Here is a 24157-nt window from a genome sequence, read left to right as displayed (position 1 = left end):
ACTCCAAAGAAGGAGGGTTCCCTTAAATGGATTATTGGCATTGTCCTAGAATTAATATGTGATTTAGTCCTGTTTGGGGAAAAAAGGCGATTTAATTGACTCTGAATTTTAAGCATTGCAAGGGACTGTATTGGTTCTGAAAACTGCAAAAGAAAGTAGGTGGGAATTTTCAAGAATAGGAAGCATTTTGCTGAACTTTTTCACAATGTTGAATCTGATTGGTGTAGAGTATACATACTTTATGCTTGTAGAAAATGGTCCAAATTTTAACAGTAGAGGCATAATGAAGAGTTGATGGTGGGATGCAGATGAAGTCTTCAATTTTGTCTCTCCATATTGCTTAAAAAATTTTTTTAAACAGTGTTCATATATTACTTGTGTGATTTTAAAAAAGAGAGAAAATGTATGGGGTGGAGGAGAGGGAAAAAGTCAGTTTTTCCTCTCCTCGTTAAATCTGCTTCAAACATATGTCAGGGCATATCCATCTGATTGGGTCCACTTGAGCCTGGCCATATCTAATTCCAGATTGGCTTTTGACTCAACCTGTTCTCTGTTTCAGGAGCAATCTGCTAATGATCACAGCCATGGTCCTCTCTATCCATCTCTTGTACCAACTTACCAGCTCAGTCATTTACTTTTTAAACATTTTTTAATTGGAGTATAGTTGCTTTACAATGTTGTGTTAATTTCTACTGTACAACAAAGTGAATCAGCTATATGTATAACATGTCTCCTCTTTTTTGGATTTCCATCCCATTTGGGTCACCACAGAGCATTGAGTAGAGTTCCCTGTGCTATTCAGTAGGTTCTCATTAGTTATCTATTGTATACATAGTATCAATAGTATATATTAACATATGTCAATCTCAATTTCCCATTTCATCCCACCTTTCTCCCCTTGCTGTCCATACGCTTGTTCTCTATGTCTGTGTCTCTATTTCTGCTTTGCAAATAAGACCATCTGTGCCATTTGCCAGATTTCATATATGTGTATTAAGATATAATATTTGTTTTTCTTTTTGTGACTTTGTGTGACAGTTTCTAGGTCCATCCACATCTTCACAAATTTCACAATTTTGTTCCTTTTTCTGGCTGAGTGATATTCCATTGTTTAGGTTGCTTCTGTGTCCTGGCTGTTGTAAATGGTGCTGCAATAAGCATTGGGGTGCATGCACCTTTTGGAATTATGGTACAACTCAGTCATTAACTTGCAACATCTCTCTTGATCTCTTGGCCTCTCAACCACATACCTTCCTTACGTGTACATTTTCTGAATTTTAAATTTGCCAGCCACACCCTAGCCTGGCCTGCCACCCTGTTTGATTTATAATCTTGGTTTAGTCCTTCAGGTTGACAGGACCGCAGCCCAGGCCACAGTCCATGGTTGATACCCCTGTGTCCTTGTCACACTGGGCACTGGTGCTGCCTTTACACACTAAATGGAAGGACTGATGCTGAGGCTGAAGCTCCAGTACCTTGGCCACCTGATGCGAAGAACAGACTCATTGGAAAAGACTCTGATGCTGGGAAAGATTGGAAGGCAGGAGGAGAAGGGGATGACAGAGGATGAGATGGTTGGATGGCATCACCAACTCGATGGACGTGAGTTTGAGTAAACTCCAGGAGTTGGTGATACAGGGAGGCCTGGCGTGCTGCAGTCCATGGGGTCGCAAAGAGTGGGACACGACTGAGCGACTGAACTGAACTTACACACTAAGTAGGACACACTGGTCAAAAACATTGCACTTATAGATTCGTATTTGACATTTACTCTTTATAATTTGAAAGCACAAATTGTTTCTATATTGACAAAACTAATTCAGTCTTTATATAATAGCTAGTGTTTTCAATTCTTTCAAAAACAAAGAACATGAAATAAAAAGAAAACCAACATAGATTGAATGCTTCTCCTGTTGGACATGTTAATTTTTCAAGAGGCAAAAACAAACAGCATGAGCCCTTCCACACTTCAATTTCCACATTTGTGAAATGAAGTAAGAACACTTACCTCCTAGAGTTATAGTAAAGATATGATGGCTATGTGTGTGTGTGTGTGTGTATAAATGCTCAGTTGTGTATAAATCATGTGCATAGTCCCTGCTATATATGAGACATTCACATATGGCACCTACTGTGATGACTATTATGACTTTAAATAATCTTAATTATCTAAGAACTAGCCATCTGAATTTTCAAATATGAAAAAGGGCAAGGATGTAATTAAAAAAAAAACAGCAATGACAGATGCTAGGAGTTCTCATCTACCAGGAACTGTTGAAAAGATAAAAAAGCCAGAATTAGAATATTATGCTCAATGAATGCATTGGGCTTGCCCATTGTAACCTGTGGTTGGACAGTTAGTTAGATAACTGTGTCAACAGTCAGCTTGTATCACAGAAAGCCACAAAGCATGGGAAACAAAAAGGCAGAATAAATAAAAATATGAAAAAGATCAACAAATAGCAGAATTTGTCATCATAGGAAAATGTCAATGACTTATTGATTTTTTGAATAAACATTTTATAAACATTTTTTTGTAACATTGAATTGTTTCCAGTTTTCAGGCATTACCAGAAATATCTACTGTGAATACACAGAATAAGCTCCCTGGTGCATAATGCTGAGGCTTTCTAATGAATGTATATAAGTGTGAATATGCTGTTTCCTAAGATATACATAGTTTCAACTTTTAAAAATATGCATCAATTTTATATATTTAGAGTTCCTTTTGATACGTGTCCTCCATAACAATTGGCATTGTCCTAATTTAAAATTTGTGTGATGTAGCATGTGTAAAATAAAATCTCATTGTGATTTTAATTTGCTTTTCCCTAATACTGACATAGTCCAACGCTTTCTGTAAGTTTATTGGTCCCTCATGTTTGCCATTCTGTGAAATCCTTGTTTATATCATCTGTCTTTTTTTCTATAAAGAAATGGAATATTTGTCTCTGGATTCACAGAAATCACTTAAGCATTCTGTGTATTAATTCTTTTTCCCCTTATTTGTGTGACATGTCTCTCATGTTGTGGCTTAGGTTTTCACTTTGTGGGGACGTTTGATGAACAGAAGTTCTTGATTTTAATATAATTTCATTTATTTATCTTTTATGTTTTGTACTTGTGTCCAGTTCAAGAAATATGTTCCCATCTTAAGGTGGTTAAAGCATCTTCTTTAATTTCAAATAATTTTCAAGTTTTGCTCCTTAACATTTAAGTCTCAATCTATCAGGAAGTAACTTTTGTATATAGTGAGAAGTAGGGATCCAGTCTCATTTTATCCGTATTTTCCAATACAGGGAATTAATTTTCCTTGCAAAATTTACTAACTAATTCATCCTTTTCTTAGTGATGTGTTAGTCGCTGAGTCATGTCTGACTCTTTGCGAGCCCATAGACTATAACCCGCCAGGCTCCATCCGTGGAGCTCTGCAGACAAAAATACTGGATTGGGTGGCCATTGTCTTCTCCAGGGGATCTTCCTGACCCAGGGATTGAACCGGAGTCTCCTGCACTGCAAGCATTGCAGGCTGATGCTTTACTATCTGAGCCACCAAAGAAGCCCTTTTAGTGATCTACAGGAACAAAGTAAGTGTATACATATGTCTATACATATGTGTGAATCATTTCCTGTGATTTTTGATGTTTCTATTGGATTCCCCCAACCCCCCACCGATCTCTGCACTAAGGTTGCACACTCCTCATTTACGTGGCCCTAAGAACATCTTGGTGTCTGTTAGCAAAGTCCCTCCCTCGCCTTCTTCTATGTCTGTAGTGCCCTGAATACTGTCAATTATTTGCTCTTTTTTAATATGCTTTGAAATAAACTTGTCAAGTTCCATGAATAACTCTGTTGTGATTTTCATAGGAATTGCATTGGATTAATAGATGACTATATGAAAACGTCATCCTTGTGTTAGTCTTTGAATCTAAAAACATAATATCTCTATTTTCAGTTTCTTAAATGTTATCAATAAACTTGATTTTTTCATAGCAGTAATGCATTTTTAAAATTTGTTCCCAAGTACTCTACAATATGGATAGCATCTTTTTGTTGTATTTTTTAATTTGTTTATTTCATTCTCTAACTGGTATAGAGAAGTGCAATTGATTTTTGCTTATTGATTTTGCATCACTTGTATTAAACTAAATTATCCTGTAGTAACAACTCTAAAATTTCAAAAAATTCCTTTAAACAATAAAGGTTTATTTTTCACACATGCTTTGTGTCTGGCAAGCAAACTCTGATCTGTGTCTTTCCAGCCAGGGCAAGAGGTTGACAGAGCAGCCGCTATCTGGATGTGGCAAAGTGGGAGGGAGAGAGCAATTGCTTACTGGTCCTTACAGCTTCCTCCTGGCAGTGGCTCATATTTCTCAGCAAAAGCAAGTCATGTGACCATTTCCAAGGAGTTAAAAGTAGTATGTGCCTAGAGAGAAGAGTTCCAAAATTGATGAATAGCATTAATCGTATTTACATCTTCTCTCTAGAATCCTGGTCAAAATTTGTCATTAGGTTTTGTTATCTACTGAAATATATGACATTTGATAATCATTTGCAGTGTTTATCCTTTAGTTTATATTTTACCTATTTTAATGCATTGGCTAGTTGAATGTTGACTAGCAGCAGTGATAAGTAGGTGTTCCTTCTCTACTGATCTTAACAAAAGTGCTAATTATCATACTTATTATTTATGATGTTTTTGTACATGAACTATCAAGTTATAGAAGTTTTCTTCTTTTATGAAGAATTTTGGTCCTAAAGAAATAAATTCATAAAGGATTTTGGTCCTCAATAAATAACATGAATTTTTAAACTATTTTAATGGTGAATTAATATATATTTTAACATTCAAACCAATTTTACAATTCTGGAATAAACCCAACTTTGTCAGAAGATTTATTCTTTTTAAATATTTCTGAATTCAGTTTGCTTATGCTTTATTCAGAATTTTTTTGTATTATGTATATGAGTGTGACTGGTCTTTAATTTTTCCTTCTCATATTCTCCTGTCTGTTTTATATTCTCCCTCCTTCTCTCACTCCCCGCCTTCTGTCTTTCTCACACACATTCTCTTTTGGTTATAGCTACCTCATACAATAAATTGGGAAATATTCTTATTTCAATGGTAAGAATGTTTGTAAAAACTGGAATTATAGTTTCCCATATGTGTGGCATAACTGATTTGCACAACTGCCTGAGCCTATTGTTTTCCTTATGGGAAGAAATTTAACTATAGACTGTAATAGAACTCTTCATGTTAAAAAATAAAAGCAAAACTTTATTCATTTTTTATTGAAGCAGAATTTGCACAAAGAGCACAAATCTTAACTGTAATACTTGATGAACTTCAAAAACTGTACCCATCTGTGTAACCACCACCTGTATTAAGATGAAGACATTTCCAGCCCTTCTGCTGGCTTCCTTGAATCCTTTCCCATTTCTTCCTCTGTTTTAAAGAGAGCATCATGTTGACTTCTTTCACCGCAGATTAGCTTTGACTCTCTTTGACTTCATATGAATGGAATCATTCTAGTGTGTTCTTGGGGTGTTCACCTCATTTCACTCATGATCAGGTCTGTGAGATTTTCTGTGTTGTTTCTTGTAGCAGTAGTTCACTTTTCTTTCATTCTGCGTTCACCTTCCAGTGTGTGAATATATACCATAATCTGTCTGTTCTGCAGTTGATGGAACGTGCTGTTTCCAACCGTTTCTTCTTGACTCAGTCTAAGTTGGAATATTTTAAGGAACTTATTCAATTTTCTTAACTCAAGTTTAATTCTCATAAAATTGTTTACAACATTTTCTTATTTTGTAATTACATTGGACCCTCTGTTTTCAGATCTCATATCACTTACACATCCACCATTTTTCTTTTTCTAGATTAGTTATGCCGTAAGTTAGTTAATTTTAATATAAAATCCATGAATGCTAAAAACCCCCGAGGATATCCCTTGATTTTGCCCATCTTCAAGACCTAAGCCTCAAGGGCTTGAAAAACCAAGTTTATTATAGTGAACTTTTCCATAATAATGAGTATGACTTTACTAATAGTTGACTAAAACATCATTTTTTGAACTTTTTCAAAAGAAGGAAATGCTGATTCTAAGATGTCTTGACCATTAGAAAAAGAAATTGCTTTCAACTCTCTGTGGTAGATTACAAAATCGTCTCAGGTTCTTTCCAATCTGTTATGTGTGCCCCCTTGCAATGTGACTGTTCTTTGAAGAGTGGAGTCAGTTTCATAGCCCTTGAATCTGGGCTTGGTCATGTGACTTCCTCTGTCAGTGGAACATTAACAAATGTGATACAAGCAAATGCCTGAATAGTACTTGTACATTAGGGTCTCTCAGCTTATGTTGCTGGGCATTTTCTGGCTACTATCAGAACGAGCTTAGGTTAGACTCTTCATGAGTGTCAAACCAACTGCTAGATGACAGAGTAAGGCCAAATCAGAGTATCCAGCCCCAGCCACGCTAGTTCAGAGCAGAACTACCCAGTGGATCCACAAAAATATGAGAAAATAATAGCACATAGTTCTTTGTATTTAACTAAACTTTCCTTCTGCCACTCTTGCTTTTGCTTTTTTCCTGTATCTCTAAGTCCTGTCTAGTGGTGGTAAGACTGCTGGTACCCAAATCAGTCACCAGATGTGTCTTCAGATTGATCGTACTGAATTGCAGAAGTTGAGGGATATGTCAACCCACTGTCTGTCTTTGCAAATCACAGGCAGAGTTTCTGAATGTGGAGCAGAGTCACTAATCTTAGATCATCTAAATTGAGTCATGACTTCCTACTACAAAACATCAGTTGTTATGTGGTAGATGATTTCTCATCCCCTGAACAGTGACCCAAAAAATGCACCCTGAAGTACCACAATTAAAAATTAGTTAATCCGTGGATTCATAAGGCACAAAGAGAAACTAGCCATTGAATAACATGTTCTAAAACAAACATTGGTTGCATGTTTTGTTGAGGTGTGAATAATCCATTTGTCTACATCACTGTGTCCTTTATTTCCAAACATTTTCCCAGGTTTTCAGAAGTTCTTACATGTTAGTGGATTTTATAGTAACATTTGTTTTTTGATTCAAAATTTGCCCTTGAAAGATTATACTAATCAACAATACAGAGAATAGGATAATTGGACAAAAGGTAAAGATTTCCTCTGGAAGCACCTAGTTCTGATTGGTAAAGCTGATATTTAAATGAGTTGTGTTTAAGTCTCTCGGAAGGGAAATTTAAAAGATGGTACTTTGAATTTGTCTCTTGCTGCCTTACTAACAAGGAATGCCATACAACCATTTCTTTCACATTTCTCTAAATATGATAGCTTATAGAAAATAAAAGTGCGATTGGCTAGTTGTTTCCCAAATGAGCTTTCCATTTTTAAGACAATGGAGGGGTAGTAGTTGCTTTAGGCTGTTTCTCATTTAGGATGAGATACCTCAGATGGTTGAAGAGAGTTTTGGATGTAATAAAACTACATAGAATTGACATCAACCGTGCATTCATAAAAACACACATATTCATATCTAATCAAGCAGCTACAAAGTCAGCAGTCCTATTGCTTCTGTAGTTTAATTAAAATTTCTGACCCTTCAAATGCACCATTTAGAAATCACATCAGATGCTGTTCATACATTTAGAAGAGGGTGTTCTGGGGTGAAGAACACGGTGACCATTGAATGGGCAACAGAAACTTTATGAATGCAACAAGCTTTTAGAGCATCAGTACATTTGTCGCTCAGAAAAAAGAGCACTAGGAATTCTTATGCTACTGTCTGATAGTGGCCGATCATTTTGATGACATGGCTAAAAGGATTGAGGTGCATAAAAGTGGGGGAAAGGGGAGGGGCAAAAAAGGGATTAGAGGATAAGGTACACTGCTACTTTAAAATTATGCATGCCTGGCTGCATCCTTGTCCCTCCCACTGCTTGAGGCACTTGCTGAAGTCTTGGAGAGTTCAGTTCCAGGCGGGCCAGCCAGCAGACTGCGCTCTGCGTTTCAGGTAACCAAGCGTTTGCCGTGCAGAATCCCTGACTTGGGCACCCAAGTCTTCCTTGCAGTTGTCCTGCTGCTGCGGCCTATTTGCTGAGACTTTCTGGGGGTTATCGTAGTGTTGCCAGGCAACCAGGGACAGCAGTCCTGGGAAGAGCCATTTGTCACACTAAGGGGCCTGGTTGAAATGCAATAAAGAAATGGTAACTCAACTTATTTATCAATACAATTACTAACACAGTATTAGGGGTCCATATGTAACCTACAAATAGTCATATGAGGAAACACGCAAACATTTGCTAAATACTAAGGCATAGGATGGACAGATGGTGTTGGGTTTCTAATCAGCTTTACCGTGAGCTTAAAGTTGCCGCACATGCTGGGATGAGGGGGGAAGGCCCAAAGTGCTTTGCCAGCTTTATTCGGGACATCTGCAGGTTGGCTCTGCGTTAACTGCCTCCCGTGTGTGTGTAAAGGAAATCTATACAGTTCTTTATCTTGTGAAGGAGAGTGGATGCTGCTAATTCCCTGAGGTGGAGTAGCAATCCGAAATTGCTGTGTGGGGAAATATATTAATAAAATATACGTGCATATGTGTGTATCAAACTGGCTGTCCTGTGGACTTTTTCCAGTGCTTGATTCGCCCAATGAAGATAGGTACCAATGAGTGTTTTGCTATAAAGAGTGTACTAAAGAATGTTTTTAAGAAGTTTAATAATGTTTCTTAGGGACTCAGAATCCTCATGCTTAGACTGCACCTAAAGTTTTAAAGACACAGCAGATTTTTCTTGACACTCTACTTTTGATTCCCAGACACCAGCTGCTACTCATGTCTTCGCCATCACCACGGAAGCCTCTGGTGTTACCCCCGTGTGAAACCACGTCTGCAGTTTCCCGAAAATGGATTTATCTCAACGTTACTTAAAGCACCCCGCAATAAAGTGCTGCTGGCCAGCGCCCTCGGCCTTCCAACTTATTTAGGAACGCCTGAATCAGAGGAGAATGCTTTTGAGTCAACATGAATTGCCTGGCTCTTTCTCTGGGCTTCGGCCTCTTGTTTCCCGTCCCTGAAACATGGCTGTTTGCCTACTTTGCTTCCATCTCATGGGCTGACTCTCAGGGCCTGTTCCCAAGGCTGGAGAACGTAGCAGCTTTCAAGAAGGTTTCGGTGGTGCCAACCCAAGCGACGTGTGGAATCCCATCCCAAAGCACTTTCTGTCAGAGCTCTGCCACACCCGAGGGCCTTCGGGTCTGTCCTCAGAGGCTCTGTGTTCAGGATTGCCCTTACCGATCATCGCCCCCCACCTACACCAACCTCTTATCAGCAGGCCTCAGGGGTTGCATCATTAAAGACCAGCGTGACCTGAGTCCCAACTCCCATAACCATTCTGCAAGTTTCATTTTTGGAAATCACCAGAGTTGCTTTGCTTCTCCTCCTGCTCCCAGGCTGGCGGCATCATTTACTCTAGCTGTGTGGTTGAAACTTGAGCAAGGAGGTGTAATGTAAGTAGCAGAGGGAGTGTAAGTTTTCCTAGGGTCCTGCAAAATCAGTTAGCGTCAAGGGTATTGCAACTTGAATTCCAACCTGGAAATGAAGGCACTTTGGAATTTAGGCTAACTGAAGACCAACTCCTACATGAGGCTTTTCTGGTCAACTTCATTTGACCAAATATTTTTTTTCCCTAAATTCAAAGTGCTTTCCCCTTTCCATGAATGAAGTGAACCCTCAAGAGTATGTTAAAATAATTTCATGGCAGGCAGAAATATTTGTACTTGCCTCATTTTTTTCCCCCCCAGTAGTTTAGCTAAACCTTTAGTCTTGTTTTCAGAGGCTCAGCCAGGCTCATTGTGAGTTGTAAGCCATGGGGACTAGTAATACAAATAATGTATACTTTCAAGGTCTTGGTCTAGGTTTGTATAAGCAACTTGCCTTTACTAGAGTATACAATTGTCATTAGACAGTGAACTCTCTGAGTGCTGGGCACTGTTTCTGCATTCTTATTTTCCTAGGAAGAGATGTTTGTTTAACTCATTATGAAAGATGTTCAATAATGAGTTGAACAAATGAATGACACCTCATGTCTGAAAAGAGATTGCTTTCGGCCCTTTGCTTCCTGGTGTTTTCATCCATTAGGAAATATATAGAAAAGCATAAAAGATTCTCAAAATTTAATGCCATTGACCCCATCAGAAATGCCTTTGGTGAGTTTGGTGGGGGGCTTCATTAACAATTTTTGGTTATTTTTAATAATCACCTTATTTTCATTCTGTAATAGTTTCTAAAACTGATATCCAGTGTTTTCCTTAAGTGTTTAGAGCCAATCTGGAAATGAGAATAAATAAGACAGTTTTGAGACTTTTTTTTTTTTTTTTTTTTTGCTTATCTTTCTTCTTCCCATAGAGCTTCTGGCTCTTCCTCTTGTGATGTTTTCTTTGTATGAGGATGTTGGCCAAGTATCTAAAAACTCATGAAACAAACCAGAAAAGTCTTATAATCTCATAAGCAAATAAGACTTAAATATCTATGATGTTTAGTTTTAATTTGCCAAGTGAAAGTTGGCGTTTTTTAATTTTGTTTTATTTGGAGTGAAAATCATCTCAAACCATTACCTCTGTTTCTGTATGTACCCTAAAAGAAAACCCTGTTTTCTTACTGTTTGAAATGTCAGTAAATCCAACTTACTTAGTTTATGTAACTAATGTCCAAAGAGTCTTAAAATATTGTCTCTTGACAAATATGGCTAGGATGAAGTTATTTTTTCTAAATTTTTCCAGGGGATATGTCTCTACAAAATTCATCTTTTATTGGTATCATTTTGTATAAATAAGACAGAGGAACATTTATAGAGGCAGTAGCACATGGTTTACGGTTTTGAGAGTTCCAAGCATCAAGGTCGTTTCCATTCTCAAAACTAAAATACCTGTGGGAATTGGGGAATTTCGCGGTGTTTGTACTAGATAAGTAAAACAAACAAAACATGGATTATCCAATTATTGTTTATCCAGGAGCAAAATAAATCCAGTTCCTAAATATTTTGCTACCTGCCTTCCTCTCACATTCATTATCTACCAAAGCAAGTGTGTTTACAAGCAAACAAAATAGCAAGGAAGATAATCAATAACATATTAAGAAATGCATTTTCAGTAAGCTTGGGGAAATAAGCCTGCATTTGGCAAATACATTCTTGAGTAGTGGTCAAATTCTAACTTGTAGATTTTAAACTCAAGAAAAACGAATGGAGGCAATCTCTTCTTGGATTGTTTAAGACACAGAAGTGAGGAATAGAGAGAAACTTTAATTCCAGTGACTGAGAAATATCCACCTACTATAGAGTTGAATCACAATAGAATTTTCATATAATCATATCTCTGCTTTATATAAAATCTGTATGTCAACTAAACCTATTTGCCCAATATAAAATATATTTTTCATAACTTGATCACCACATATATGTGCAAAATAGAGTAAAAAAGTGAGAGTGAAATAGTAACTGTTAAGTATTCTAAGATCATATCATCACCTCTCAACTCTCAGAAAGAATGCAAGAGAGGAGGAATGATTTGTGAGAAAAATGTGTCCTTTAAGGAAAGTTTTAAAAACATATTTAGCAATAGTTCTGGGTTGGCCCAATCTTACCTTTGCCTCTTTGATTCTTCATACTCAGATCACTAACTCATCATTTTTTGGGGCTGGGGGAGGATCTACTATATACCAGGCTGTGCTGCTATTGTTAGACAACTCATGATTGAATAGGAAGACAGATGGATGGGTGTTATTTCCAAAGCAGCACAATAAGTGAGCAGCAAGGAAGGCCTCTTAAGAACCTTGAGAAGGTTGGGTTCTAGGATCAGACATTATCTTGGAGATGTCTGAGCTGAGTAAGAGGCAAATGGGTGAAGGAAGGAGCCCAGACTCCTCTGGGACTTGATGATCTTCTCCAACTTGGGATATACCACCTCCTTGAGTTCTTGGCTGTGAGATGCAGGCTGATGAGCATCTTTAATAGTTAGTTACTTGGAGGAGATATTTGTGCTTAATGTTCATGATATTTCTCTTTAAATAGCAGGTTTGGGGGACTAATCTCCTTAGGAGATTCTTATCTCTTCTGCAAAAGTTGAACTGCTAGATTGAAATGTAATTGGAAATGGGCTCAAGTTCATATCTGTTTTTTCTTAGTGGGTACAGAGTGGCTAAGGCGCATGCAATGATATAATTAGTATAAAATAAAATCACTTATACTAAACATAAATCAGTAGAGAATATAGAAAACATAAAACATGTCTATTTAAAGGGATGAGAAAATAGTGCTGTTGTGATCAGGATATAAGTGATTTTTAAAAATAACATGATTTGATAACTGGCCTGACAGTTAATTTTCTGAAAATTCTTCTATTTTATCAAAATATTTCACTGTATTTTTAGAAGATTCCATGACCTTTCATCCCAGATCATTACCATAATCTCAGTGCCCCAGTTGGGCTTTGTGGTCATGGCGAGCTGGGCAGTCATCTTACAGACACTGGCTTTGGCTTCTGGCCAGTTGATGATGAGCTAAATAAAGACTATAGTTGTCCATTCTCCATTTCATCATGGGAATTAAATAGAGCGATTCTGACTTCAGGGCTAGCAGTTTAGAGTCTTCTATGGACACTAAACTATCTTTACATTAAAAAAAAAAAAAGAGGAGGAGAAAATGATTTGCTCTGGTGGCTCAATAGCCAAGCAGAATGTGGTGTATTGTGCCGCTTCCTATAAAAGAAATGGCAGAGGAACTAATGAGCCAATAGGCTAAATATTGGTTTTGCAGGATGATTCAACCACTTGAGCTGCCACCATGAATCTCTAATAAAGGGAGTGAAGGTTCTAGCAGATGTACTGTAAATAAGAATTCTATCTTTCTTGAAATTAAAGGGCCTCTTAATTGAAAGAAAGTTTGCCCTGAATATGATGACCTTCAGGTACTTGTTCATTGTGACCTTTGATTAGAGTCTGGGATCTGTTGCATCACCACTGAACAATGTCATAGCCTGTCTTTTGGTTGGAAACTGACCTTTTCTCTTTTCTGGTTGTTTCCCAAGGTGTGTTATAGAAAAAACAGCGGATGGGCAGATTGTATTCAAACTTACAATATCTGAGAAAGAGACCATGTTTTATTACCGCACAGTAAATGGTTTGCAGCCTCCAATAAAAGTAATGACACTGGGAAGAATTCTTGTGAAGAAATGGATTCATCTTAGTGTGCAGGTGAGTAAAATAAAAAATATTTAACATTTGGTTAAGCACAAGGATCCATCTTTCTTTTTTTTTTTTCCCTTTAAATGGCATCTTCCCATAAGATGTGAAGCGCTACCTTTCAGATCTTAAGTATTTGTAAGTGACAACTAAAGAAAAACAGTATTTAAATGACCTAACAATGTATCTTTTGAAATTCCAGTATTTCCCCCACAAAATTGCAGTGAAAATGTCCACAGATGCTTAGGACAGTCCCATTTGAAGTAATATCCTCAGCAAAGTTTTGTTTTATTTGCTTAGTATATTTTATTTTGTTTAAAAATGTGTAACAGCTGTTTTGCTGTCTAGTACTAATTTTAATAGTCGTGCAGTATTAAGACCTTGGCCTGGATTTTACAGCTGTCTTTTTTAGGTAGTCTCTTATGATATGAATACAATTTGACTGTTGCATTTAAAATGCTGACCTTAGAACTAATGAACTTCACACATCAGGCACTCAAAAGGTGTTATATGATTACTTTAGTTGTCAGCAACAGTTTGCATTTGCCTTAGAAGTTGCTAAAGGCTGAGATAACTGTGAGATGGCCGCTATTTTATAATTCTCGGGAATAGACAGTTTCTTCTTTGGTTTCTTTAGGGCTCTGGAAGGGTCCAGTGCAGTCTAAAGTCACCCTTGCCTTTTACACCAGAGGTACTGTGTACCATAGTCCCCAGTATATCTCTCATGTTGTTCAGTCAGGCTCTGCAACCTCCTGAACTTCAGCCCACCAGACTCCTCTGTTCTCCACTGTCTCCTGGAGTTTGCTTAAATTCATGTCTGTTGAGCTGGTGATGCTATCTAACCGTCTCATCCTCTGCTGTCCCCTTCTCCTTTTGCCTTTGATCTTTCCCAGCATCAGGGTCTTTTCCAATGAGTCAGTTCTTTGCATCAGGTGGACAAAGCCTTGAAGCATTAGCGTGAGTGTGCTCTCATAGGTGCACCCCCGTGTGTCCATGCCAACGCCATTTGCACTAGAGGACATGTGTAGCCTTGTGTACTTTATGAAAGTCTTTGATTTATTACATTCCCCCCAACTCTGAAGCAGGTAGACTTCCTTATGTTACTACCATGGTTCCTGGCTTCCTTAATAGAAATTGATCAGAGGCCAGACAAATAATTCAGCAAGCCTTTTACTGGGTCCCCTGCTGTAGCAGGGTAGGTGGCAAAGACAAGTAACAGTTTGCCTTGCTCGCTCTTTGAGGTGAGGTGCAAGCTGATTCCTTATGTGTGGTGAGACTAGGAACAGGTCCAGGGTCAGACCAGAGAGATGACTTTGGTGGTCTGCTACCTCTTTGGTGATGCTACGTGCATGGGAGATGTGCAGTACCCTGATTTTGGTCTCAGCTCTTCAGAAGTGGCACTTGGGTTTTTTCATCTTCTCTTATTGTCCATAATTTGCCCCATCGGAACATGTACACGGTTGTTTTTAGTCTTTTATAGTTTCTTTGTATTTTGTTGCTCCAGGAGACATTTGTCCAGGGTTCAATCCCTGGGTTGGGAAGATCCCCTGGAGAAGGGAAAAGCTACCCACTCCAGTATTCTGGCCTGGAGAATTCCATGGACTATATAGTCCATGGGGTCACAAAGAGTCAGATATGACTGAGTGACTTTCACTCGTTCACTCAAGCACTGCTGCAAGGGGTCCCAGGTTCCACTTAAAGTGTCTTGAGAATTGTTATTTGGATTTTAAAGTCTATTTCAGTGTAGATACTATTATTGAGGATTTAAGTATGCTTTAAACGTATCTTTGTTTGGTCTGATTGTAACTGTGAAATTCTGCTATGCATGTGTGCTGCATTGCATTAAAAGCCTTAAAAAGGACATTTGAAATAGAAACGCAGAGAGGTGATTGAACGCAGAGAGGAAATGATTAATTTCCATAGGAGGGTATTGGCAAAGTGATCTTCAATCAGCACGTTAGGCTTATCTACTCTGTTTTTTGGTAGGATATGAGTTTAGCAAATTCAGTTGGCAGGGAGCAGGGTTTCCATGCCACCAGGGTTGAAAGGACCTGCAAAAAGGTAGGTCACATCTGATATCTATTGCAATGATGGATTCAGTCTGTCTATGCTTGCCTCTCATTTATTCAGTAGTTGGCAGATATAAGACTTATTATATATCTTGTCCATTCTGCCTGCTGCCAGTGTACCAGAACCAGAATTGGGTTATAAAAATATGGAAATAGAAACCACTGAATAAGTGGACTCTACAAAAGATAGCAAATGAGTATATTTATTTGTTGCATAGTTTTGTATCAGTAATGAAGAATAAATGTTTTCTACTTGCCTTTATTTTGCCTTACCTGTGAAACTGTGCCATGTTTTGGCAGGCAGCAGTACATTAAAAGCTTTACAAGGAAAGTTTAAAAATCTAAAAGTGAAGAGGTAACCATGACTGAATTACTCCCCTAGGAGTCAGATGCTCTTAGAGTGCCTGTTGAAATCAGCATTATCATTTCAATACATGTCAAATAGGAGTCACTTCCTAGTTTAGGCAAAATTTCTTTATAAATCTTTAAATCCTCTCCTTCTTTCATGAAAGGCTAAAGTACTTATGATTTAATGAGACACCTTTATTTCATAACTATTTGACTATCAAGAGAAAACTTGTCCTTTCCAATTTGTGCTCTTCTTTTATTTATTTATTTTATGTAAGTTTTTTTTTTATCCCTATTCTACGTTTTACATTAAAACTACAGAACAAAACAGACATAAAGCAGAAAAATCATGCAGATTGGATTTTATTCATCTGGTATTTATTGATAGATATGGGGATACCCAGCATTTTGGAGATCTGTATTCTTTCAAATAATAATTAAAGAGCAGTTATTTAAACTGGAGATCTGCATAGCGTTCCTTTAAATTGGACACAAGTCTGAATACATTTGGACTTCCCTGGTGGCTCAGACAGTAAAGAACCTGCCTGCAATGCGGGAGGCCTGAGTTTGATCCCTGGATCAGAAAGATCCCCTGGAGAAGGGTATGGCTACCTACTCCAGTATTCTTGCTTAGAGAATTCCATGGACAGAGGAGCCTGGCAGGGTTGCAAAGAGTTGGACATACCTGAGCGATTAACACCTTCACTTCTCACTTCTGATATATTTAAGATATTAAGATACTTATAAAGTTATAGATGCTTAATAAAGAAGGTATTCATTCCTAAAAAGTGATACAAAAAGAAGTGGGAAGAATAACAGGTAAGGAGAAGAGAAATACGACGCAGGTAATGCTACTCAGTAGTCTTAACAAATATACTTAGCTCAGTTTTCTTATGTGATAAGAGGATTGGACTAGATGTGCAAAACAAGGCTTCCTGGAATTCTTTGTTGAAAAGAAGTGTGGGAAGCTGTTAATTTGTGTAGGGTTGTCTGGACAGACATGGTTAAGTGACACAGCCAGCTCCTCAAGTGGTGCTCGGGTTTATGCTTTTTCACCTGCTTCCCCCTGCGGTCTGTAATTTACACAGCAATGTTTTTGGTAGACTTCTTGGCCAAGATATGGACAAGTGCAACTTGTAACTCTTTCACTATTTAACTGCAAAGAATATATTTTAAATGTGAAGTGTAACTTATTCTCTGTTGCCTTATTATCTAGTGCATCCAAATTCTGTTTCATTTGGGGATCAGGGCCTTCATCATGCTGGGCATAGGATAGAACACATACTTGATAATCTGGTTTAGTCAAGTTTAAAATTGCAAGCCTATAGTTAATGTGTATATGTATGTCTTTACTCATCCTCCAATATGGCCACAATCAATTAATTTACAGGGTATGTGCACGCACGTGTGTGTGTGTGTCTATAAAACTAAAATACCTTTACTCATGGATTTGGCTCAGAAACCAGAATTTAACTTACATGGACATAGTGACATAAAATTAATTAACCGATCTGGCCTTACACCTTACCTCAGAGAGTTCACTTAGTGTCAGCTTTCCATCAGTAAAATCAGAATTCTAATTTCCCAAATCTAAAACAAGAAATGAGTTTTAAATAATTAAATCCCTGGGCAAAAAAAAAAAAAAAATGGTGCTAGGAAGAGTCAGACATTCCAAATTCTGGAGGTCTATTTTCCTAAACAAAAAAATGCCTGATATTACTGTAATGGATCTAACAGCTTTTATTCAAGAATTAGCATTTTGAAGCTTCAACCTGTTGGAAAATGATTAGTTTTTAAATTAATATTCATTCAGGGACTTGAATCTGACATGATTGCCAATTTAAATTTTCTTTGGGGTTTAATATATTGGCTATTTCAAATTATATCAAGCTGAAATTCGTTATGTCATATTTTTTGTACTAAAACTGGAAAAAAATCAATTCAGACTTTTTATTATCGAATGGGGAACACTGATAACATTAGCAGATTTTTTAAAGCTTCGTTTTCATATTGTATCAGCATGTTATGGTTATTTTAAGAGATCTCTTTGGATTTTATTTTTTTTTTTAAGTTTTAAAATATGTAAAAGGATTTTATTTCAGCAGTTTGTTAGGGCTTGGTGAGTAAAGCAGCTTGGAAGGATATTGATATTCTGTTGTGTATCATTTAAAAGTAAAACCTCAGAGTTTCCTATGAAAACAGTTTTCCCTTAAACAGTTCTATATGTTTTATAAGACCAATAGCATCAAAGAATCATTAGTAACCCTTTAATAATTATGCTGAAATGTAGTAGTATTCTGTAATTAGAAGCTGATGAAATACTGCAAGTGTGGAAGCAAGAATTGGTTTAGCAATGAGTTTTTCACGACATCTATGCTATTTTGAGGACTCCTTGAAACACTGACAAGTCAAGAGCCACAGATGGTCCTAGCTACAATAATGTGAAAAAGAGCAGTTCTAATCTAATACAGAGAAGGGAAAAAAAATGCATGGGTAAATAAAGTTTCAGGGATCAATAGATGAAGAATAGGAGTTTCATAATCATAGTTTGCTCATGAAATATGTTCTTTTGATTTATGTATTCAATCTGAAAAAGGAAAACTATTGATGGTTCTGGAGAAAAATAAAATGCAATTTAACCAACATTTGTTAGAATAGATAAACCAACTCTCTCAATTAATCTCTGGAGTGTATGCCCATGTGCACACTTTATAAAGGTATTTCCATGTCTCTATTGATTGAGGGAACATAAACTGTCCTTGCAACCTCATGGAAGCTTCTTCATTCATTTCAGGAAGCTCTGTGTACTGGGATTCTCCTGGGAGCACCACCTCAACTCCTACCACAAGAGAATCTCAATCCATATTGTTCCTTTAATACTTTCTATTGCTTTAAACTGTAATTATTTACATGTATATGAAAGCCTTCTGTTTGTGTCTAGTCAGTCGAATATCACCCAAGTTAGGGGAATAGTTTGTCACTTGAAACAAATTAAAGATCAATAGAATTTAACAAAGCTTTTCAGAATACTCAGTTAAAAATGATGATAATAAAAGCTGTGATTATTGAGCCTAGTTAGTTGTACTGGATTAAAAAAGCAGCCTCGCCAAGGTTAAATTTCCTGCCTGAATTTAAAATCTCAAGTTTCCCTGACCTTTACCTAAAAAATAATAAATTGCGATGAACCTAGATCACTGTAAAGATACAAGAAGTACTTGTATCAGAAGTACGAGGAGTATCAGAATTCTCTAAACGTCCCCTTGACAAAAACCAAGAACTGAAAAGACATATTTGCAAAGTAAATATAAATTAATTTTCATACATGTTTGTACATATTTGTAATGTCAATGTTTATAATGCTTCACATATTTACATGATTTGCACAAATAATTAAAATCAATATATTTTTATGATTATACTCTCAGTGATACAGGTGGCTTAATGCATAACATAAATCATTTTATGTTATGTTCTCAATATCTCTATGGTTTATAACAGTCAGGAAAGACCAGGGTGGACTAAAGAAAGAATATTCTACTTAACCTTCCCTGGTCAACTGATCCATGACCTACAGAACCAAGCCCGGTAATAATACAGTAAAAATAAGAAGGAAGAATTTTTACCACTTGATTAGAAAAAGGTAAAATAATCCAAGTAAAAATTAATTTTTCTCTTTGCATGGGACTTTAAAATATCATATTTAGTAAAAAGGCAAAGTTCAATTCTTGATATCTTACTTAAAAATTGTGCAACCCTAGGAAAATGATGTAGCTCCTTGAAATGTTAGATACCCACGACAATTGGGAACAAAGATAAACCCAGCCTATTTAACTTCTACCATAAATGTGACATGTAAAGAAAAAAATGTCTGATGAAGTAGTGATACTTTACAGTCTGCTGTGATGGAGCTTACAGTTTATTAGAAAGAAAAGACAAATAAACACGCCAATGAAAGCCAAATTATGACTGTGATAAGTTCTGTGGGATCATCTGAAGGACAATTTGATGAAATCTCTGAAGTCAAGAAAGGCTTACTTTGAGGAAATTGTATTAGATGTGTGTATTACTTTTCTGGGCTTTCCCTAAAAAACACACATGGAGTAGCTTAAAACAGCAAAAATGTATTCTTTTCCAGTAGAAGTTTGAAATCAAGGTATCTGCAAGACCATGCTCTTTCTGAAATCTGTAGAGGGGTAGCTTTACTTGCTGTTCCTCGTGTTTACCAGCAGTCCTTTGTTTTTAGATGCATTGCTCTCATCTCTGCCTCCAACATCACATGACTATCTTCTCCATTGCATGTCAGTGTCCTCTTTTTATAAGAACACTAGTCATGCTGGGTTAGCATCCATCCTAATTCAGTATGACTTCATCTTAACTGGATTATATCCACAAAAACTACTCCAAAATAAGGTCATATTAACAGGCACAGGGGTTCAGATCAGATCAGTCACTCAGTCGTGTCTGACTCTTTGCGACCCCATAAATCGCAGCACACCAGGCCTCCCTGTCCATCACCAACTCCCGGACTTCACTCAGACTCACGTCCATTGAGTCAGTGATGCCATCCAGCCATCTCATCCTCTGTCGTCCCCTTCTCCTCTTGCCCCCAATTCCTCCCAGCATCAGAGTCTTTTCCAATGAGTCAACTTTTCGCATGAGGTGGCCAAAGTACTGGAGTTTCAGCTTTGCATCATTCCTTCCGAAGAAATCCCGGGGCTGATCTCCTTCAGAATGGACTGGTAGGATGGATCTCCTTGCAGTCCAAGGGACTCTCAAGAGTCTTCTCCAACACCACAGTTCAAAAGCATCAATTCTGTGGCACTTGGCCTTCTTCACAGTCCAACTCTCACATCCATACATGACCACAGGAAAAACCATAGCCTTGACTAGACGGACCTTTGTTGGCAAAGTAATGTCTCTGCTTTTGAATATGCTGTCTAGGTTGGTCATAACTTTCCTTCCAAGAAGTAAGCGTCTTTTAATTTCATGGCTGCAGTCACCATCTGTAGTGATTTTGGAGCCCAGAAAAATAAAGTCTGACACTGTTTCCCCAGCACAGGGGTTAGGACTTCAATTTGTCTTTTTGGGATTGTCGCAATTTAACTGATAGCATGTATCCCAGGGATGGTGGAGCCTGGTGGGCTGCTATCTATGGAGTTGCACAGAGTTGGACACGACTGAAGCGACTTAGCAGCAGCAGCAGCAGCATGTATTCAAAAGAACGTATGGAACTGAGCTAGGCAACCCTAGTAGAGAAGAACATTCCATACGTGTGTAGCACATAGTGCAGATGCCCTTTGCATCTGTTGCATATGAGATACTAAAAGGCCAGTGCGGGGTGGAGTCCAGCAGACTAAGCAGAGCAGCATGCAAAATGAAGCAAGAGCCACTAAAGATCATTGTGGTCATGTTAAATTTTTTTTCAAGGGGACTCTATGGAAATACTTTATGTAGGGAACAGAGGGTGAGGGAAGAAGTTGGGGAAGGAGGGAAAATATATGGCCTGGGCAGATGTTGGTTGCAGTGAAGAAGAAAAATTTGTATGAGGACAAGAAAAAAAGATTGTTAAATTACCCTTAGAGTCCAGGTGAGATATAAGTATACCTTGAACTATGTTGGCAATAATAGATACACAGAGAAGTGGTTAGCTTTAAAATCTATTTAGGAATTAAAATCAAAGGACTTGGTGACTGAAAGAGAGTAGAGGTTAAGGTAAAGGGAGATGTTTATAAATCCCAGATTATTGGCTTTTGGATGATTGTATGAATAACAGTTTCATTTGCCCAAAGAAATACATTCGAAGAGACTTCTATTTTTGATATTCAGTGCTTACAAGCTAGACTGCAGTTCAGAGTAGTAATTCTAAACTCTAGAAATCACTAGCATCACTGAGAAACTTTCAAAAATATTCAGATGCCAACACTCCAGTGTGTCTTCATTGCTCTGAGGTGGGGCCCAAGTATTGTTTCTTCCTTTCCTTCCTTCCTTGATGGATTACAAAATGTATAATAAAATAATCAGAATTTAAGGTAGGAAATGGCCAGCTGCAATTCAGGTTTGTTAGGAAGGATGCATAAAGAATGTAGGATCTGAGTTAACTCTTAAAGGAAACTAGGCTTTTACCTAGGTAGAGAAGAGGAGGAAGGAAGTCTATATACCAGGAATGGGTGAGCAATTCCTGGGGCATGAGAATAGCGTAAGATGTTTGTAAGGGTAAGAGGGGTCTGAGTTTCTTAGGAAGAAATATATCACGTATTAAATAAAGAAGGCTGGAAAAAGTGGCTTTGAAGTTTATATAGGGCTATGAATTTTTTATTTTTATTTTGTTTCTCCCTCTGACAGGCAACCCATGTTTTGTCACCTACTTCTAATCCATTGTGTTTCATAACTGTTATTTACCTTAGTATATACACAATATACATGTATATATCAAAAGAAAATATTTGTCTAGTTAATATGTGCAAAAAGATCATCACGTCTCTCATTGTAGTGTTTAGACTTTACAAGTCTGAATGTTATCAGTCTAATATTTCATAGCAAAAATTTAAGTTCAGTAAGATCTTTCCTCTGAAAATACCTCTAATCAAAATCTAAAGCAAACCATGGGTAAATTAACATTTAAACTTAGAAACTGCTATTTGAAAAATTTAGCAATTTTTCTTGCCAGAAAATGGTTGACTCTCAGCCAATAGCTATAAAATGCATGATATATACAAAAGAAAAATACATACAAATATTATAGTGCACATTATTCCGTATACTACTAAAATCGAAAATTGCAACCAAAAGTATTTTCCGGCATCTACTTATCTGTTTGAACAATCTCTGGTCTTGCAAATGCCACTATGGTAATTCTGTCAAATTTTTAATGGTTAAAATTTGATGGTAGTGCTGTTTAAAACCTATATTATCTAATAGAATTGTCATTTATATTATATCACTTTCATCTAAAAGCCAAATATAGTAAGACAGATAATTTTTGCTTTTTTTGAGGGTAGGCATTTCTGTGCCCACAGGGCTAACTGAAGCCTTCAGTTATACATGAACAATTCCCACTAAAGTCAGAAAGAGCAGCGTGCATATAACCTAGGGCAGAATTTGGCCTATGGTATGTATCGCTTGGTAATGGAATAGAGAATATGACTTTATTTAAACATGGCCTTGAATAGTTTTATTTTCCCATACAATTTCCCCTGGTATTTCTCTCTCTAAAATGCAACCTTCAAAAATATTCCAAGCAGCTGTATTGTTCTGGATACATAATAAGAGCATATGTTCAAGATACTAGTTTAGATATCTCTGAGCCAAAGAAAGAATAGTCAAATTATAAAAACTTTCCCAAGAATGGAAAGGCTTTAATGGATATGCTAGTCTTCCCATTATCTTAACTACAACAGAGAAAAGTGGTATTTAAAAATTACATATACATGATAAATATGTGTATAATTGTGTGCTAAGTTGCTCAGTCATGTTTGTGTATTTATATGTGTGTGTATTTATATATATATATACATATAATAGGCATATTAGGAAAAGCGGCTTCATTTTACTTTCTAAAGATTACATGAAGTAGTCTCAGAAAAAATTGTATATTCTAGAAGCAGAAAAAATAGTTGGATTCTTTGGTTTATGATTAGTTTTCATGGTTCTCAGTTTAAGGAGAGAAAGGGAAAAGAAAAGAAGGGAAAAGGTCAGAAGGTGGTCAAGTTGAGGGTGGGGGGAGGGGAGGAGAGCCAGAGCCCAGGGCTCAGAAGAGGAGACTCAGGCCATGCCAATTTCACTGTGGTGGGGTTGACCAAGAAAACCTAGATTATGGATATGCAGTATGCAACTTTACAGAGAAGGCAATGGCACCCCACTCCAGTACTCTTGCCTGGAAAATCCCATGGACTGAGGAGCCTGGTAGGCTGCAGTCCATGGGGTCGCGAAGAGTCGGACACAACAGAACGACTTCGCTTTCACTTTTCACTTTCATGCGTTGGAGAAGGAAATGGCAACCCACTCCAGTGTTCTTGCCTGGAGAGTCCCAGGGACAGGGGAGCCTGGTGGGCTGCCGTCTATGGGGTCGCACAGAGTCGGACACGATTGAAGCGACTTAGCAGCAGCAGCAGCAGTATGCAATTTTAAGATGTTTTCTGGGATGCAAATCCCTTGTGGTGGTGTAGTTATTTGCCCCAAGTCAATTATACCTAGCTATCTGTGGGGAGGGGTTGGCGCTTTAGGGAATCTATAGAAAAGAGTTGGATTCAATGTTTGGGTTGAATGAGAGGTAGCTATAAGAAAAAAACAAGTGAGCTAGAAATAAGATGAGTTCTGTGGGAATATGCATTGGGACAGATGGTGGCCATTATTTATTCCCCTAAAACACCTCTAACAGTTTTAGGCAGAAAATCTCAAAGTTCGTGGAAAAAGGCTTTTATAAATATCAAAGAGAAGTGACACCCCAGAAATTCTGAAAACTGAAGAGCACTAAACTTGGGGAGATCCCATCTAGATAGTGCTTCCTTA

At 37.4% G+C, this 24157-nt stretch overlaps 1 protein-coding gene across 17 annotated transcripts in view; it reads left to right on the top strand.

Moving 5' to 3' along the window:
• Positions 1–24157, top strand: part of USH2A (usherin) — a 1013951-nt gene that overhangs the window by 74195 nt on the left and 915599 nt on the right. For 7 of the 17 annotated variants that reach the window (XM_055581875.1, XM_055581867.1, XM_055581860.1 and 4 more), the window contains 3 exons: positions 1342–3587; positions 8813–9502; positions 13079–13244. In XM_055581875.1, the coding sequence (XP_055437850.1) occupies positions 9018–9502; positions 13079–13244 (651 nt within the window). In that variant the 5' untranslated portion in view covers positions 1342–3587; positions 8813–9017. The remainder of the gene's footprint in view (positions 1–1341; positions 3588–8812; positions 9503–13078; positions 13245–24157) is intronic. The other 10 variants (XM_055581862.1, XM_055581858.1, XM_055581868.1 and 7 more) reach the window with 3 other exon arrangements.

The sequence above is a fragment of the Bubalus kerabau genome, chromosome 5 (assembly GCF_029407905.1).
Source record: "Bubalus kerabau isolate K-KA32 ecotype Philippines breed swamp buffalo chromosome 5, PCC_UOA_SB_1v2, whole genome shotgun sequence".
In the NCBI taxonomy this organism is placed as follows: Eukaryota; Metazoa; Chordata; class Mammalia; order Artiodactyla; family Bovidae; genus Bubalus; species Bubalus kerabau.
Note: the sequence above shows the minus strand (reverse complement) of the source record. Positions and strands in the feature narration are given on the sequence as shown.